This window comes from Heterocephalus glaber, unplaced genomic scaffold (assembly GCF_053883595.1).
Source record: "Heterocephalus glaber isolate CG9 unplaced genomic scaffold, H.glaber_assembly_v1.0 deba00001600, whole genome shotgun sequence".
NCBI classification, from domain to species: Eukaryota; Metazoa; Chordata; class Mammalia; order Rodentia; family Bathyergidae; genus Heterocephalus; species Heterocephalus glaber.
This window is the reverse complement of record NW_028258372.1, coordinates 18,797,966-18,814,749: the sequence shown is the minus strand read 5'-3', so window position 1 is coordinate 18,814,749 and position 16,784 is coordinate 18,797,966. Positions and strand designations below refer to the sequence as shown.

Below are 16,784 nucleotides of genomic sequence, written 5' to 3'. Positions count from 1 at the left end.
CATCAAAACTTGCATTGAAAGTTTTGGATTAAGTATTCCATATAGACTTTTCAAATGCCAGATGCATATTTGTACAAATATTGTATACTCAAATGTTTGATGATTAATTTGAATCTCAGGGAAAACATCTTTATTTTTTAGCCTTTGTTAGACAGTGATTCTGCTAAGGAAATCTTAAAATCTTACTTCCTTTTCAGAATACTTTAATCTATTTTTCATTTGTTTTATTTAATGAAGAAATTTACTTAAGTCTAGTAATTTTCTCTCTTCCTTTTCTTTCTTTAGAACGAGGTCACTCAGACACTATAGTGTTCTTTTACCTATGGATCGTCTTTTGTACCATCAGTTCCTGCTACACCCTGATCTGGGATCTAAAGATGGACTGGGGTCTCTTTGATAAGAATGCTGGGGAAAACACTTTTCTCCGGGAAGAGATTGTATATCCTCAAAAAGTATGTAAAAAGTGTTTGCATTTGTTTAAAAAAAAAAAACTTAGGTGTATCACTAGGTAAATCCTATTGTGATAAAACCCAACCCCTAATTATAATGTAATACAATCAAAAATACTGATTCATTCACTAAAAATGTACTCAGATATTCTCTGATGAACACTATAGGAAGTAAAAACAAAATAAAATTCTGGTTCCCCAGGAGACTATAAACTATTCTAAACAGATAAACAGTGTAATACAGTATGATAAAGATTAGAATAATTTACTATAGTTTTTATTTTGAACAGGGAATTCCCTCTGAAACGCCCTTTATCCCCTTTGTGTGCTTTGTAAGTTAACTCCTATTACTCCTTTTTAAAAGTCAGTTTAAGATTACTTTCTCTAAGAAGTCTCTATTTTTCCTAGAATGTTTAACCATTCTTACTAATCCTTTTTACTTGTATAAAGTTCTGTTATAGCAGTTATCGCATTATGTTATAGTTATCTGTTTAGGTATCTGTTTTCTCACTGCCTAGCATAACTCCTAGTCTGTAGCAAACAATATTTGTGGAATAAATGAATGAATACATAGTTGACTAAATGAGCAGTGTTAAGAATGCCCAAAGGGAAGAGAATTCGTGGTTCTGATTGGGTGTATCAAGAAGGCTTCTTTTGTTTATTTCAACCAGTATTTATTGCAGTCAAGTGTCAATTCAATCAAAACATATAATTCTAGAGGAATTATTTTAGGATGTTACCTACATATGAATAAAATGACAAGAGAATCTTAATTTAAAAATTAAAACACAAAATATCTTTACTGAATGAAGGATAAATACCTCAACTACACCTTGAAAGAGACTAAACAATGAACTGAGAATCTTAGTATGTGAATTCTAATCCTAGCTCTCTAACTTGCTGTATAACTTTAGGCAACCAAACTATAGTGGATTCTACAAGGTTAAGGTGTTATTTATCTGTTGATATATTTCCGGTTCTGAAATTCTATTATGGGTAAAAAAGTATAGATTGGGTCTCTGATATTTTTTACCATACAGAAATGTCACCAGTACCTCAAAATCTTATTTTAAGATGTGTGTGAATGTATAATATTTAATTGTTGAATGGGTAAGGCTGTTTTCAAGCATGAAGATTGAAGATAAACAGCAGGAGAGTGGGTATAAAGAATTATATGTAGAGTAACTTCAGATGAACAAATGAAGGTGGAAAAAGACATTCATTGAGAGGGATTTTTCAAAAATTTTTTAACTTAAGCTGTAGCAATAATCTTAAAGTAAAAGTATTAAATATAGACCAAGATGTTAGAGACATTTTTATAAATCTCATTAGAAAAGAAAACCAATAATCAAAGAGTAGGCCTGAGTTCAGGTAAAATGACCCTTTTGTGTTCACCAAATGTGTGTGTTTTGTTTCCGCTTAAATTGTTCATGCCTTATTGTTTTTTATTATTTCTTATTATGATTGCTTAGATGAATTGTTTGTATTTTTATATAAATGTTAATCCATTTTCTTTTGAAATAGTTTAAACTTAATGGTTTCTATGTAATAAAATTAGTAGAATCTTTCAGTTTCTTTGTTATTACATATTTTCATGGTCTTAGGAAATAAAGTATATGCCTTCCTATATTATAATTTACAAGTTTATAAAAAACCTGCTGGATCACCACATCCCCTGCAATTTTTTTTTTTAAAGCAGTATTAGTATAGAGTTCTTCCAGCTGGAGAAGCAAAGAAACCACTTACAGAGTGGACCTTTGTTAAGAATTAATAGCACATCTGCATGAACCTTAAAATCAGTTTCTAGGAATTAACAGTGCATGATATTGAGTGGCATACCCCAGTCCAGGACCCATTTTTGTTGTCTCCATATTCAAACTTTTCTGTGTCTCTTGATCTTAAATTATATATATTCCTCCGGAAAAATCTCAAGAGTTTTTGGTAATATCAGATCCCATGTCAGTCAGCTGTAAATAGTTTAAGACTGACTCTTAAATCTACATTGTAGTTCTTCACTTAGGCCTAATATTGAGTACACTGAGTGTGAATTTAACCAAAAATTGCATTATTGCTTTATTGGTAGGAGGGGAGAGGGTACATGGAGGTATGTGAATGTATTAAAATCATAATAATTCTCATAAAATCTGTAACAGCATTTACTGGATAATATCTAAACTTGACAAATCAAGATAGAACAGTATACATATTTTATACATGGATTGTAGATAACAAGAAATAACTAAATTTTGAAAATATGTGTCTTTAGGGAATAGAAAAAGAGTATGAAAAGGAGATTTCTGTCTTTTTTATTGCTAGCTCTCTAAATACTAGTATTACTTCATTAAAATTAAATAAAATAAACATTATTACTTAATACATAGCAGTTCAACTTCCCAAAAAGTCACAGCCTTTAAATACATCTATTAATGAGCAAATTTAGATTAATAATGAGCAAATCCATGAATTACAGTTTATGTGTATTTAAGACCTTTGGGTAGCTAAAATTGGACTCCTAAATCCTGAGTATTGGTACCTGGAAGTATTAGCTGAGCACTGTTTTCCCTGTGTTTAAAAAAATTGGAACTTTTTATTTTTCTTACAATGCTGGGTATTAAACTCAGGGCTTACAATATACTAGGCAAGCACTTTATCTCTGAGCTACTTCCCCAGCCCAGGAATATTTCTTAAATTCAACTATGTTTGCGAAATCCAAGTTTAATTTCATTTGCTGTCATCAAAAGTCAAGGCAAAACTTTTCATCAAATATAGGGTAAGACAGTTTGAAAATACAAGTACAAATAGTATAGTTAATAAATATGCTTATATTCTGTTATATCATTAGCATATCATGTACCTGCTAGAATGTAATCTCAGTTGAACAGGGTTTTCATCTACCTTGTATTTCTGGGGCCTGGAAGAGTCTGATATACAATGTGGGAGTAAGATGTATTTGTTAAATTATTACTAAACTCAGCAACACTTTATTTTGAATACCACCCAATTTAAGACAAAACTAAATTGGTGAAATTTTCCTAAAATATATGCTTCTCTGCAAAATTCAAAAGAAAACAACTTTTTCCTCTCGATCCTGTGCTTATTGATGGAACATGTGTGAGTCTTATTACATTATAATAGATATGACCTTTGTGAGAAATGTGATAGGAATCATATTCAATTTCTTTGTCATTCCTTAGGCCTACTACTACTGTGCCATCATAGAAGATGTGATACTACGCTTTGCATGGACTATCCAAATCTCAATTACCACTATGACTGTGTTGCCTCATTCTGGGGACATCATTGCTACTGTCTTTGCCCCTCTTGAGGTTTTCCGGTAAGCAAACCATTGGAAGGTTTATCAAAGGTCTTTTTTACCTAAAAGATGCTATTGCTTAAAATTAGAATTTATTATACTTGAAAAGCTTAAATTTTCTAACTTCCCTCAAACTTGTTATCATCATCCTCATATTTGGAAAATCCTACTTACAGGATTTAGAGGTTAATTTTTACAAAGTTTATATTACTATTGATGATGACTTGTAAGTGGGTGCCATTGAGAGAGTAATAATTGGGAGATTAAAAAGGCTTAGAAGAGAAAATTGTTTGAGAATCACTTTTTGCAATTTAATAGTCTCAGTTATTCAGCCCAGCCTTTTTACTGAAATAAAAATGATGAATAAAATGTCTTTTAAATATTCCTAAAACTATAGCCCAAAATCTAAATGAAAGCAGGAAGCTCAAAATAAACACTAGCCAGGGGTGGTGGCATATGCCTGTAATCCTAGCCCCCAGAAGGCTGAGGCAGGAAGATCACCGTGAGTTTGAGGCCAGCCTGGGCTATGTAGGTAGTGAGTTTAAGAACAGTCTGAACAGGGGCTGGGGATTTAGCCCAGTGGTTTCGCCACCTGCTGCGCAAGCACAAGGACCCGAGTTCGATCCCCGGTACCAAAAAAAAAGAACAGCCTGAACTACATAGTGAGACCCTGTCTCAAAAAAAAAGATAAACTAATACCACTGGGCATGGTGGCTTGTGCCTGTAATCCCAGCACTCAGGAGGCTAAGATAAGAGGATTGCCCATGAGCTCAAGGCCAGCTTGAACTACATAGCAAGACCCTGTCTCAAACAAAACAAAACAAAAAACTAATGCCACTTTTGCACTCGAAATTTTCTAGACCTAGAGGCTTTGAGATTCATTAGTGATTGCCAATTCAAATTTGTATACAACTAATAATGCAGAAAATATGCAAAGCAAAAATTAACTTTGCTGAGAAGTAGATGAATATATTATACTTTTAGTGGAAGTTTTTACCATATTTCCATCAGTAATAAATAAGTAGTTAACCAATGTGGTCTAATTTACCTGTGTAGAGCACTGCATCCATAAACTACTACATCCCATTCTTTTAAATGCACATAGAGCACTTACCAAAATTAACTGTACATTGGGTCATAAAGGAAGTCTCAACAGTTTCAGAAGATTAAAATCACAAAAGATAACCAAAACTTCTAACATATTTAGAAATTAACCAGTTCATGTCTAATAATCCCTGGGTCAAAATTAAAATTATAATATAAATTTTAAAATATATCAAATAGAATTAAATTGAAAATATAACAAAAAAGAAGTGAAGAATGCAGCTAAAAGCCATAAAGGAAAATATATAACCTTAAGTGTATGTATCAGAAAAGTATATAGCTCAAGAAATGAGAAAAAAATTTAAAACAGTAAATCAAACCCAAAGGAAAAGTAAAAAGAAGGAAATATAATGACCAGAAATTAATGGAATGGAAAACAAACATACAGCAGAGAAAATTGACAAAACCAAAGTTCTTTCAAAAAGACCATTCCAAGGGCCGGGGCTTTAGCTCAGTGGTTTCGCCGCCTGCTGCGCAAGTACAAGGACCTAAGTTCGATCCCCAGTACCACAAAAAAAATAAAAATAAAAAGACCATTCCAGAGAGAGCTGGTTTCTGACTAAGAATTTTTTGTTGCACTAGAGAGAGCAAATTACAAATGACTGATGTTAACTGGGCACAGTGACACATGGCTATACTCCCAGCACTCTTGGAGGCAGAGGCAGGAGGAATCAAAGTTTAAGCTTGGACAATTTACTGACTTAGCAAGACCCTGTCTTAAGATAAATAAAGGGCCAGAGATGTAGCTCAGTGCAAAGGACCCTGGTTCAGTCTCCAGCACTGTTCTAAAAAAAATTTTCTTCAAGGCTAATATTGAGAAAAGCAAGATTTTTCTTCAGTGGTGTGCCCAATGCCACACTGTGGAAAAGGGAGGTAAGCACATGACTGTGTCAAATTTCCATAGTCTGGTTGGGCAGAAGTCAGATTGCTGGATTCTCTTACTAGATGCCAGCAAGAGCAAAAATATCACCTGAGCAGAGGATGATGGAATACTTGGAGAACCCTAAAAAGTAAATCCCTGGAACAAAAATGATCTTTGCTGGCAAAAAAAAAAAGGGAGAAAGAGCACTTATATTTATCCTACTGCAAGAATTGCTGGTGCAATGAGGGAAAAAAGTATAAAGATTGGAAAAGAAGTCAGGTGTGGTGGTGCACACCTCTAATCCCAGCACTTTGGAAGGCTGAGCCACAAGGCCTAGCCTGGACAGCTTAGTGAGATCCTGTTTTAAAAAAATAAAAAGACTAAGGATGTAGTTCGGTGCAAAAGGCAGGTTCAGACCTCAGTACCACCAAAATGGAAAAAAAAAATTTTTTTAAGAAAAAATACTATTCACTGATAAGATTTCATATGCAGAAAATCCAAAAAAATTTACAAATAAATTAATACATCGGTTGGTATAGTATCCCTGAATATAAGGTCAATATAAATATAAATCATTTTGGACAATAGTCACAATAATTAGAAAAAATTGAACAGCACTGGAATATATCAGATACCTAGGAATAAATCCAATGAAATATTTGTGTGTATATGAAAATTGGTAGTGGGCTGGGGATTTAGCTCAGTGGTTCTGCCGCCTACTCCACAAGGGCAAGGACCAGAGTTCGATCCCCAGTACCAAAAAAAAAAAAGAAAGAAAATTGGTAGGTAGTATACCAGGCTGGTAACAAACAGTCCACTGGAGTCGATTAGGGAGTCAAGAAACGGAACCATATATATGTTGACACTGCCTAATTTATGACAAAAGTGGCTACATAACAGTAGTGAAAGAGAAATCCTTTAAGATATATAGGAGAAAATGAATCCTGATTCCTGTTGTATATTGTACGCAAAATCAGTTCCAGGTTGATTGCAGAGCTAAATATGAGACATAAATCAGTAAATTCTCTAGAAGTTAGCATGGAAAGAGTACCTAAAAGTGATTTTCAGTGTATGGTAATGTATATCATATTTCTGGGTGGTAATTACACAGTATGTTCATTTCATGAAAAGCTTATAAACTTATGGTTTTCAAACTTTTATATGTACATGTTATACTTAAAATAAAAAGCAGCCAGAGAAAAACATTATTTTCAAAGAAGTAGCAATTAGACTGATAACTGACTTCTCAATGGCAAGAGGAAAGTCAGAAATAATTAAAATGAAATCTTCAGTGTGCTGAAAGAAAATGACTGCCTACCTAATACTCTTTACCCAGTGAAAAGATCCTGGACCAATGAGTTGGTCCAATTATATTTTCACATAGGTATGTAGCATTCCTCTGAGTCAGGTTGGGTATATGGTACCTGAAAATATGATAGAAACTAGAAATATAAAGCTAAAAAGAATGAATGAAAACAATGTGCTTGTTGCAGCCAATGTTCTCTTAATTAGACCATTTGTCAGCCCTCCTTCCCTTCTTTACTTTCCCAAAAATCTAGGTCTAGGACCTGAACCCTCCATCCTACCATCATCTACACCTACCCACTTCTTTCTCTTTCATGTGTGCTACTTCATAGATTTGAAAAATCAAAGAAAGAAAAAAGTTAGTTAAAAAAAGTTATTTTATCCTTGATAATTTTCTTAAGAAATCATTTGCTTAATAATAGTCAAATGTTCTATCACCCATTTTAAACTAAAACAAAATAATCTTTCCCCCTCCAACTATTGCCTATCTTTTTCTGCTTTCCTTTACAGAAAAATTCTTCAATAAATGTTACACTTGCTGTCTCCATTCTCACTTCTCCCTCATTCTCTATTTGTTCCCAATACTCACTCTACCATTTTTGTTATTATATTACTACTGTTATGTAAATCTATAATACTAATATCAATAATAGAGCAAACTCTATGGCACCAGTTATGTCTTTGGCTCTGTTCTAAAAATTATTATTTTATTGAATCCTCATAACAATCTTATGAAATAGTTTCATTATTGTTCCATTTTACTAATGACTGAAGTAGAGGCTAAGTAACTCATCCATAGCTGTTACAGCTAGTAAGTGATGGAGCCATGATTAGAATCTAGATAGTCTCACAGAATTAAAGCCCTTAGATTACACTATTTTGCTAAATCCTTTGATCAGTTCTCTGTACTTATCTTACTTTATCTCTCAGCAAAGCACTTTCTTCACTTGACTTCCCAGAAACTGCAGTCTCCTGTCCCACCAGCTTTTCTTTCTCAGTTACTTTACTAATTCTTCTTCCTCTTCCCAAGCTTGTAAGTGGTAGAAAGCTCCTGGGTTTAATCCTCTGCCCTCTTTTCCCTTCCAGTTATATTATTTTTAAGCCAATGATTTGAAATACTGTCCTCATACTATCTCTAGCCCCCAAGTCTCCCTTAAATTACAGGCTCATCATGTTCATCTAGCTATTAAACAGCTGTAGACTAACAGAAACAACCCTGCTCACCATTCATTCAGACCAGAAACCCAAAGACTACTCATATCCCCTATCAATAAGTCCTATCAACTTCATCTTCATAAATAATTCTGTAGTCTGTCTGTTTCTTATCACCTCTTTTATCACCACCTTTGGCTAAGATTCTCTTCTGGACTCTACGAAGGCCTTCTGTTTGTCTTTCAGCTGTTCTTTTCTCTCTTTGATCTATTCAGTGTTCAGCCAATAGAATGATCTTTTTAAAAATAAGTCATTTCATTCTCTTGTTCAAACTCTCATTATTTTCCATCAAACTTGAAATCTAAACTCTTTACCATAGTTTATAAGGTCTTCTGTGGATGGACCCTTTTCTACCTCTCCATATTTATCTGCTGCCATTTTAACCTCACTTGTTCCACTCTAGCCCCACTGAGTTGCTTGCTGTTGTTCCAGGACACCAAAGGCATTTTCATCATGGGCCTTTCTATTGCTTGCTGTTTCCTCTGCCAAGGATACTTTTCTCCAGGAGTTGTATGTGGCTTGGTTTCTTTATTATTCTAGTTTTTTGCTAAAAACCATCACTTCAGAGATACTTTGCCTAATCAGTCCTTCAACAGTATTCCTGTGTTTTTTTCAGAGTACTTTTATCACTTGATTGATTACTTTCACCACTTGATTGATTACTTTCACTACCAGAATAAAGGCAAAGGCTTTTTCTCATTTACTGCCTTTTCCTTCATTATAGTAGACATTCAATAAATACTTGTTGGATAAAGTGAAATAATGAGTACTCTAAACTATATTCCAAGAGTCTCGCCATTTTGCATAGTCCACTCTGGTTCCCCCATGCCATCCTTACACCATCTTTCTCTATTTCAATTGAATATTCCAGTCTTTAATTCCTTGTTTTGTTTCCATGAATAAAAACTTGATATTCTAGAGGTTTGTAGTTAGTAGAAGTATGTTGACATTTTGTAATTAATGTGTTTGTCTATCCCATTTTGCTAAGGCGATTTGTTTGGAACTTCTTCCGCCTGGAGAATGAACATCTAAATAACTGTGGTGAATTTCGTGCTGTGAGGGACATCTCTGTGGCTCCCCTGAATGCAGATGATCAGACACTCCTAGAGCAAATGATGGACCAGGATGATGGGGTACGAAACCGCCAGAAGAATAGGTCATGGAAGTACAACCAGAGCATATCCCTGCGCCGGCCTCGCCTGGCTTCTCAGTATGTATAGCTTCCACTTATATAAGGCATGTTTTCTTTTCTTTTTTGTTTTGTTTTGTTGGGGTTTTTTTTTTTTTGAGCCACGGTCTCACTATGTAGTCCAGGCTGGCATCAAACTCATGGTGATTCTTCTGCCTCAACCTCCCTAGTGCTGGAATTACAGGTGTGCACCACTACTCCCAGTTCTATCTTTGGTTTTTATCACTGGATTAACATTTAAGCTAAGAAGCTATCCAGTTGAACCAAAAGAAGTTGCTGATATTCAACCATATTTCACCTACAAAAAATAGTAATAAACAGCAAATTTATATCCAACTTATTGAATGTCTAAATGAGTACATACAGAGTAAATGTTACCTACTAATTGGGTGTATACAAATTAGTATATGGTCTAGGGAAGAATTTGCTGGAGAATGATTTACTTGACCGTTCAGTATGTTTTTTGTTTTGTTTTTTGGGGGGAGTACGGGGGATTGAACTTGGTTCCTTGCACTTGTGCAGCAGGCAGTGAAATCACTGAACTAAATCCCTGGCCCTCAGAATGTTTTATATACAAATAACCTTCAAGTTATAATTTTTTGGTATCCTGTTATCTATGTAACCTCAGCCAAATTCCTTAATTTCTCTATATTACCTCTCTTCTGTCAGTTGGGATTAATATAGTCCTTGCTTATAGATTAAAAGGATTAAATTCATTGTTACATGGAAGTTACATTAGTTCTTTCAAAAAAAGAGCTTAATAAGTAGAAGCTGTTATCTTTTTAAATACCTATAATAATATTTTTATTAGTCATTGACTTTGTATGTTCCCAGAAGTAACAATAAATATAGAATATATGGTAACTGCTTGTGAAATTTAGAGATAGCCTGGTAGATTGGAATGAAGGAGGAAACTAAAGTTGAGCAGTTTTCTAAAGGAAGTATCGTTGTCAAAGACTGAAAAATGGAACCTTGATCTTGCAGGCAAGAAATGATCACTTTATGAGGGGGACAGGGTGGGGGCTTAAACCCAGAACCTCATTCATGCAAGACAAGTGCTCTAGTGCTGAACTAGATCCTCAGCCCTTTTTACTTTTGAGACAAACTCTTACTAAGGTGTCCAGGTTAGACTCAAACTTGAGATACTCCCTCTTCAACCTCCTAACTAGGATTATAGAAATATGCTACAGTGCTTGGCAAAGAATCACATTTTTTCTTAGAAGAATGGCGTGAAAGTAGTATCTTAGAAGTTTTAATGACACTATCAAAGATATATTAGGAAAGGAAAAACTAAAGACCTAGAGAGCAACTAAAAGGTGATTGCAGTATTTTTAAATATGGGACAATGATTCAAATAAGAATACTTAAAATCAACTGTAATGAATGAAAGGAGACATTTTAAAGGAAGTTAAAAAAAAACCAGGAGGTGGTAATCCATAACCCAGTGGAATAGCAGAATAGAATAAAATAGAATAGAATAGAATAGAATTTGACAAAGCTTTAGGTAACGTTTTAGAAGTTCACTGAAAAAGAAAAAGAAGATGGAGAAGAGAAAAAAAACAAGAACAAGGAGTTGAGTCTTAGGCAAGACGAAAAATAAATGAAAGACAAGCATGGTCAGGGAGGTCAGTAGGAAGAGCACCAAAGCAGTGTGGTGCTAGTGGGATGCACATGTCTATAATCCCATCTACTTTGGAGGCTGAGGCAGAAAAATCACAAGTATGAGGCCTCACAAGAGAAAGATCACAAGAGGAAGACCTCAGTGAGACCTTGTCTCGAAATTTTTTAAAGATGGGGATTGTAGCTCGTTGGTAGAGCACCCCAGATTCAATTTTTGGGATCAAAAGGAGGGAGGGAGAAGGGGAGGGGAGGCAGTCAGGAAGGAGGGAGGGAAAGAAGGAAATGTGGTTCTATAATAACAAGGAACCCAGCAAGACAAATACCACAAAGGGCTGGGGGGTAGGTGCTGTATGTATCCTGTAGTCTTGTTGAGCTCCTGATTTGAAAATCTAATCCTTGTTAGTTACCAGCAGAGGGCAGTCTAAACATATGCTATTTCTGTTTCAGAAATAGGCTGTTTGGCAATAGATTATTTTCAATTTCAGGTGTTTAGTGGAAAAATACTGGCAAACTAGATTTCAACCAGAGGAAGGCATTTACAGTGGAACAGGTTATGTGCAATGTAGAGTGCAGGGAATCCAAAATAAGATCTGAGTTTAATTCTGACTTCATGACTCATGCAACATTTAGCATATCCTTAACCTTTTTCCAGATCAGTTTCCTCCTCTGTCAAGTAAGAATGACAACTCCTGTTTTTTCTGATACTTCTTTTGCCCCATGGGTCTCATAACTTGCAGAGTATTTTAATGTTACCTAATCCCCTTTTTCATTCAGTTTCAGAATGGAATATCTCCTGCACAGCATCTTGAATAAATGATCATTTTGTTCTGATTGACAATCAGCAGTGATAATGAAATTTACAACTATATGAAGCACTTGATTTTATTGTTGGATAGTTACAGCAGTAGATAATGTTGAGATGAAATATGCTTCATCATGATTAAACTAAACAGTTTAATCTTTATTGGACTCTCTGACATAATGAAATGAGTCTCCTCCCTCTTCTGCATCATGTTGTGCCAGCCATTAGAAGACAAATTATCTTGCCTCTCCTTAGATCTTACCTTCTGATGGTTAATTCTCCTAGTTTTTCAGGCACACATCAGTGTTATTATACTTCTCTCATCCTTATCATAATTCTTTATGTTTGTTTAATGCCTTATTGATTTTTTTCCATTTTCTCACTTGATGTGCACACTCTCTCCATGAGGTGAAAGGGATATTAAGTGAAATAGGTATTATTACTATTCCTTCTTTGCAGAAATGGAAACAGGCACTTAAAAGAGGTTAAAAATATACAATTATAAATCAAAATCAGTACTGAAAACCAGATCATCTTATTCCAAATTATTACTTTCTCTGTTGAAAATGACCTTTTACCTTCCTTTTAGTGTCTTTCCAATAATGCCTGAAATTGAAACTCCAGGAATAATTCATCTGGTGTAGTAGATAGGGCTTGTTTAGGACATCTGTTTAATGGTAAGATTGGAAATGTGCCTAATACAATAAATGTGTTTGTATTTAATAATGGACTAAGGTTTTTTTCTTCCTCTAGATCCAAGGCTCGTGACACTAAGGTATTGATAGAAGACACAGATGATGAAGCTAACACTTGAATTCTCTGAAGTCTAGATTAATATCCTTGGTTTTCCTACTCTACAATTCTTTCCTTGACCAACGCAACCTCTAGTACCTTTTTCAGCTGAAAACAGGAGAAAACACATAACACATTTTCCGAGCTCTTCCAGATCGGATCCTATGGACTCCAAACAAGCTCACTGTGTTTCTTTTCTTTTCTTCTGGTTTAATTTTAATTTTCTATTTTTAAAACAAATATTACATCATTTTGCCAATCAGAGGATGTTTTAAGGGCAAAAACAGTATCTCTGGATTGTTCACATTATCAGGATGAAGAACAGGCATTGCAGAGGCCCTCTGATGGGACAGTACCGAGATGTCTCGGCTTCCGTTTGGCCCGGTTTTGACTGGTTAAAACCGGACATTGATTTTTAAATTTTTGTCAGTTTACGTGGAGAATTTTTTCCTTTCCTTCATACCCAGCACAAAGGCACTGGCTGCACTTGCAGGAAAAGTGCAACTTAGAGCAGTACCTTCATTCACGAAGCTACTTTTTAATTTGATGTAACTTTTCTTATTTGGGGGAGGGTTGTTGGGTGGGCGGGAAATATGATGTATTTGTTACATAAAGTTTTCTCATTATTTATGAAACTTAACCATGAAAGAATGATATAACTCCTATGCAGTGAAGGTGATAACAATGAAAGAAGACAGGGGAAACTAATACTGGATGGCATTTATTTATGAGGGTCAGTCCCACATACCTCTTTCAGGAGACAACTTAGACCAGTTTAACTTTTTCTTTGCTTTGCTTTTAATTTCAAGCCAAAGTTTTATTATTAAATTTTAAGTTGCTGCTGCTTTAGAGTTCTGAGCCTCTCTCCCATAAGCAAGGCATCCCACACATTTTCTTACCACTGGTTGAAATTCACGTAAGAGGTTCTGATACTTTTTTTTTCTTGCTGAACAGACAGAATACATTTGCCCATATTCCAACCATAGCAGCTAAAGTTACATCTTACTATTCGTCAGCATGTAGGGTAACTGTAGTGTAATCTTTGCTAACTCTGAATTGGAAGACAGAGCCACTTCAGAGACTCTTCATGATCTTAGTTTTTCCTCTCGTCTCACCCCTTTAGCCAGAATTTGATCAAATTAAAAGTCCTTTGTGAGGAAACCATATTTTTTGAGCATGTAGAACAAATTATCATATTACATTAATACAAAAGACCGTGGCAGTCATTTTCCTAAACAGTTTGAAAAGATAAACATTGGATTTCATGCTCTCCCATAATAGAAACCTGCTTTTAAAATTTTGGGGGTCTACATCTGGTTATACGTAGGAAATATGTTTCTCAGAAAGTTAAAATTATTAATGGTTTATGTTCAATGACCGCTTCACCTTTATCTCATTTATTCCCTTCCTAAATTCCCTTGATTCATCAGAAGATCATAAGGCATTTAATTTTCCTTCATAGGATTGGCATTAAATTTAGCATTTTAGGACTGGGTATATAATTCTGAGAGCACTTGCCCAACATGCACAAGGCCCTGGGTTTAAAAGAAAATTGAGTGTTTAACAAAGTTAATGTAAAATTAATATAAAAACCGGAAAAAGTAAAGCTTTAAATACCCCCCAAGACGGAGATTCCAAAGGCTTAATTTTAGACAAGGGAACAAATAAGAAGGCAGCTATTGACATTTGTGTTGTTTTTAAAAAGTGTAGTTAATTGGCCTTTTATTCGCTACTTTTGCATTCAGCTCTTCCCTGCATATAATAAATCTTTATTCATCCCTGTCATAATTCTAGTAAATTGTATCAAAGTTACTCTTACTACCAAATTTCTACCAGTTAACTGACAAAGTTTCTTTTAAAAGGAGTTTCTTTCTTTATTCTGTAAGCTTCCAAAATGCATTCCCTTTCTGAATCAAGACTTTTCCTGAAAAATCATATTAACTTTGTGGCTCCTATTTTTTTGTGTGTGACTTGCCAAGCATGTTCCTTGTCCCAAAACTGAAGAGAAAATGTTTACTTTTTAAAATTTTAAATAAATTGAAAACTATAATAATCAGTGGTAACAATTTAGTGCCCCTTGATAGATTAAAGGTTGCACTATTTATTTCTACTTAGGGTTTTTTTTCCCCCTAACTATTCTATTTTTTATACATTAATACATGGGGAAATAGCACTGGTCTGTCAAGCAATAGCAGCAGTTATTACTGAGTATATTGAGAATGATCAGTGACCAGTTATTTCTTATACAAATAAAATTGGCAGTACTCTAATGCGTATCCAAAGCCACTTGAGTTGTCAGTTTCATTCTCTGTTAGCAAATCTATATAAACAGGCTGGGGATTTAGCTCGGTGGTTCTGCCACCTCTGCCTTGCAAGCGCAAGGTCCCAAGTTCGATCCCCGGTACCAAAAAAAAAAAAAAATCTATATAATCACACACACACACACACACACACACAAAATCTTACAGTTAACTTTTGGTATTTCAACTCCCTGATGTTTTCATTTCAGAGTATCTTATGACCAGTTTAGTCTTTCTACAACTATTATGATTCTAGGCCCTAATCAGTGTTATTTTTTCATAGATAATACTATGATAGAACATATTATTTTTCTGATATGTTTGTGCTATTGGCATAGTCTACTAAAAAATAAGACTTAAGTAAGTTTCCATTTACCATGACAGATGCGCAACTATGTATTTAAACACCCAGCTTATGTAAAAAGGGTTTTTCCTCATCAAGGAAGTTTGGGAGACAAGTATATATTTAAATTCTTTCCTTCAAAAAGGCAATATGCATTTTTCACTTCTCAACTTTATATGCCCTAGCAGTTGTGAATGCTATGTCCTACCTAAAATTTCATTGGAAACTCATATACACTGATACTCTTGAACTCTTAAGAGATGAGTATGACAGAGTCATTTTACAGTCTCACCAAAGAAAATTTTCATCTCCTTTTAGGGTTAAAAATTCTAGTTTTATTTGAGAAGCACTCAATTTTAGTATCAGTTAAAAATACTCCCTTAGAGGAATAAAAAGAAGGTGCAAATAAAAGAATAAAATTCATTTTTTATTTTATGATAGTACTGAAAGCATTAATATACATTGAGAAATTAGAAGACAAAGAAGAATGGTTTATTTGCTATGCACAAAAGAGTGCCAATATTTAAGGCTGCCTGTACCATTACAAAGAATAATAGGTAAGTTCATGTCATACAGAAAAAAATGAGATGATCAAAGATTAAGTCATTAGGTTATAGATGGTCATTTTTTTTTTTTTTTTGGAAAGAAGCTGAAAACACACATCCAACTATTTTTCCAGCACTTACCCATTAGACTCCGTAGGCAAACTGTTCAACTTCAGTCAGAAGCAGTGGTGTGAGAGGAGAGCGCCAGTGCCTCAGCAATAACCTGCATGAACTCTTAAAGGAAAGTGGGGTCTTCCTCGTAGGATCCATCACTCCCAGTATTCAAAGCTGAAATTTCTGTTTTAACTGACCTCTTACTAGAAGTAACTTGCTGAAACATTGTATCTTTCCACAATGGTGTCACCAAAGTACATTCACAGCTAGAGAAGGCAGTTCTTTTAAGGCAAGGTAAGAAAGAAAAAAATAATCTAGCACTGAGTCATACAAGTAGCACGCAGACATTTACTTGGAGAGTAATATAATTTTGAAGCTAATAAGAGGAGCAAGAAGTTGTTAGGTGACCTTGGTAGCAGAAACAAGTCAGGAAAGTGTGTGTTTGTAGACATGCAGGTGATGCCTCTCCATGCCTCTATTGGTGGTGGTTATGTTGCTGGGAAGAGCTTCCTTTATTTTCCTATCATTTTTTGGATCATTTTGCATTATTCAGGAAATAGCTCTTTATTCCCAAATGCAATTTTCTAAGCAGTGACTAGAAATATTTCTTATTGTAAAGAAAGTAATTTAGAAAATTACCAAATCTGTGGTATTATTTTATTTTAAAATATTGAATTTTCTGAAGTGAATACACTAATTTGGTAAATGAGTTTCAAGTTACTGTTCTTGCAATAGTTTGCATAAAATTTACCTAACTCAAAAAAGTAAGTATTATATATTTAAATTTTTTTAATTAACATCACTTCTTAGATTAAAAAATAATCTTATTGAATC

The 16,784-nt window shown here is 34.5% G+C and overlaps 1 protein-coding gene across 4 annotated transcripts in view; it reads left to right on the top strand.

Moving 5' to 3' along the window:
• Xpr1 (xenotropic and polytropic retrovirus receptor 1) overlaps positions 1 to 15,083 on the top strand; it is a 193,932-nt gene extending 178,849 nt beyond the window's left edge. For all 4 annotated transcript variants that reach the window (XM_021265336.2, XM_021265335.2, XM_087194403.1 and 1 more), the window contains 4 exons: positions 286 to 452; positions 3,644 to 3,783; positions 9,234 to 9,455; positions 12,610 to 15,083. In XM_021265336.2, coding sequence (XP_021120995.1) covers positions 286 to 452; positions 3,644 to 3,783; positions 9,234 to 9,455; positions 12,610 to 12,670 — 590 coding nt within the window. In that variant the 3' untranslated portion in view covers positions 12,671 to 15,083. The remainder of the gene's footprint in view (positions 1 to 285; positions 453 to 3,643; positions 3,784 to 9,233; positions 9,456 to 12,609) is intronic.
• Positions 15,084 to 16,784: the final 1,701 nt, after the last annotated feature.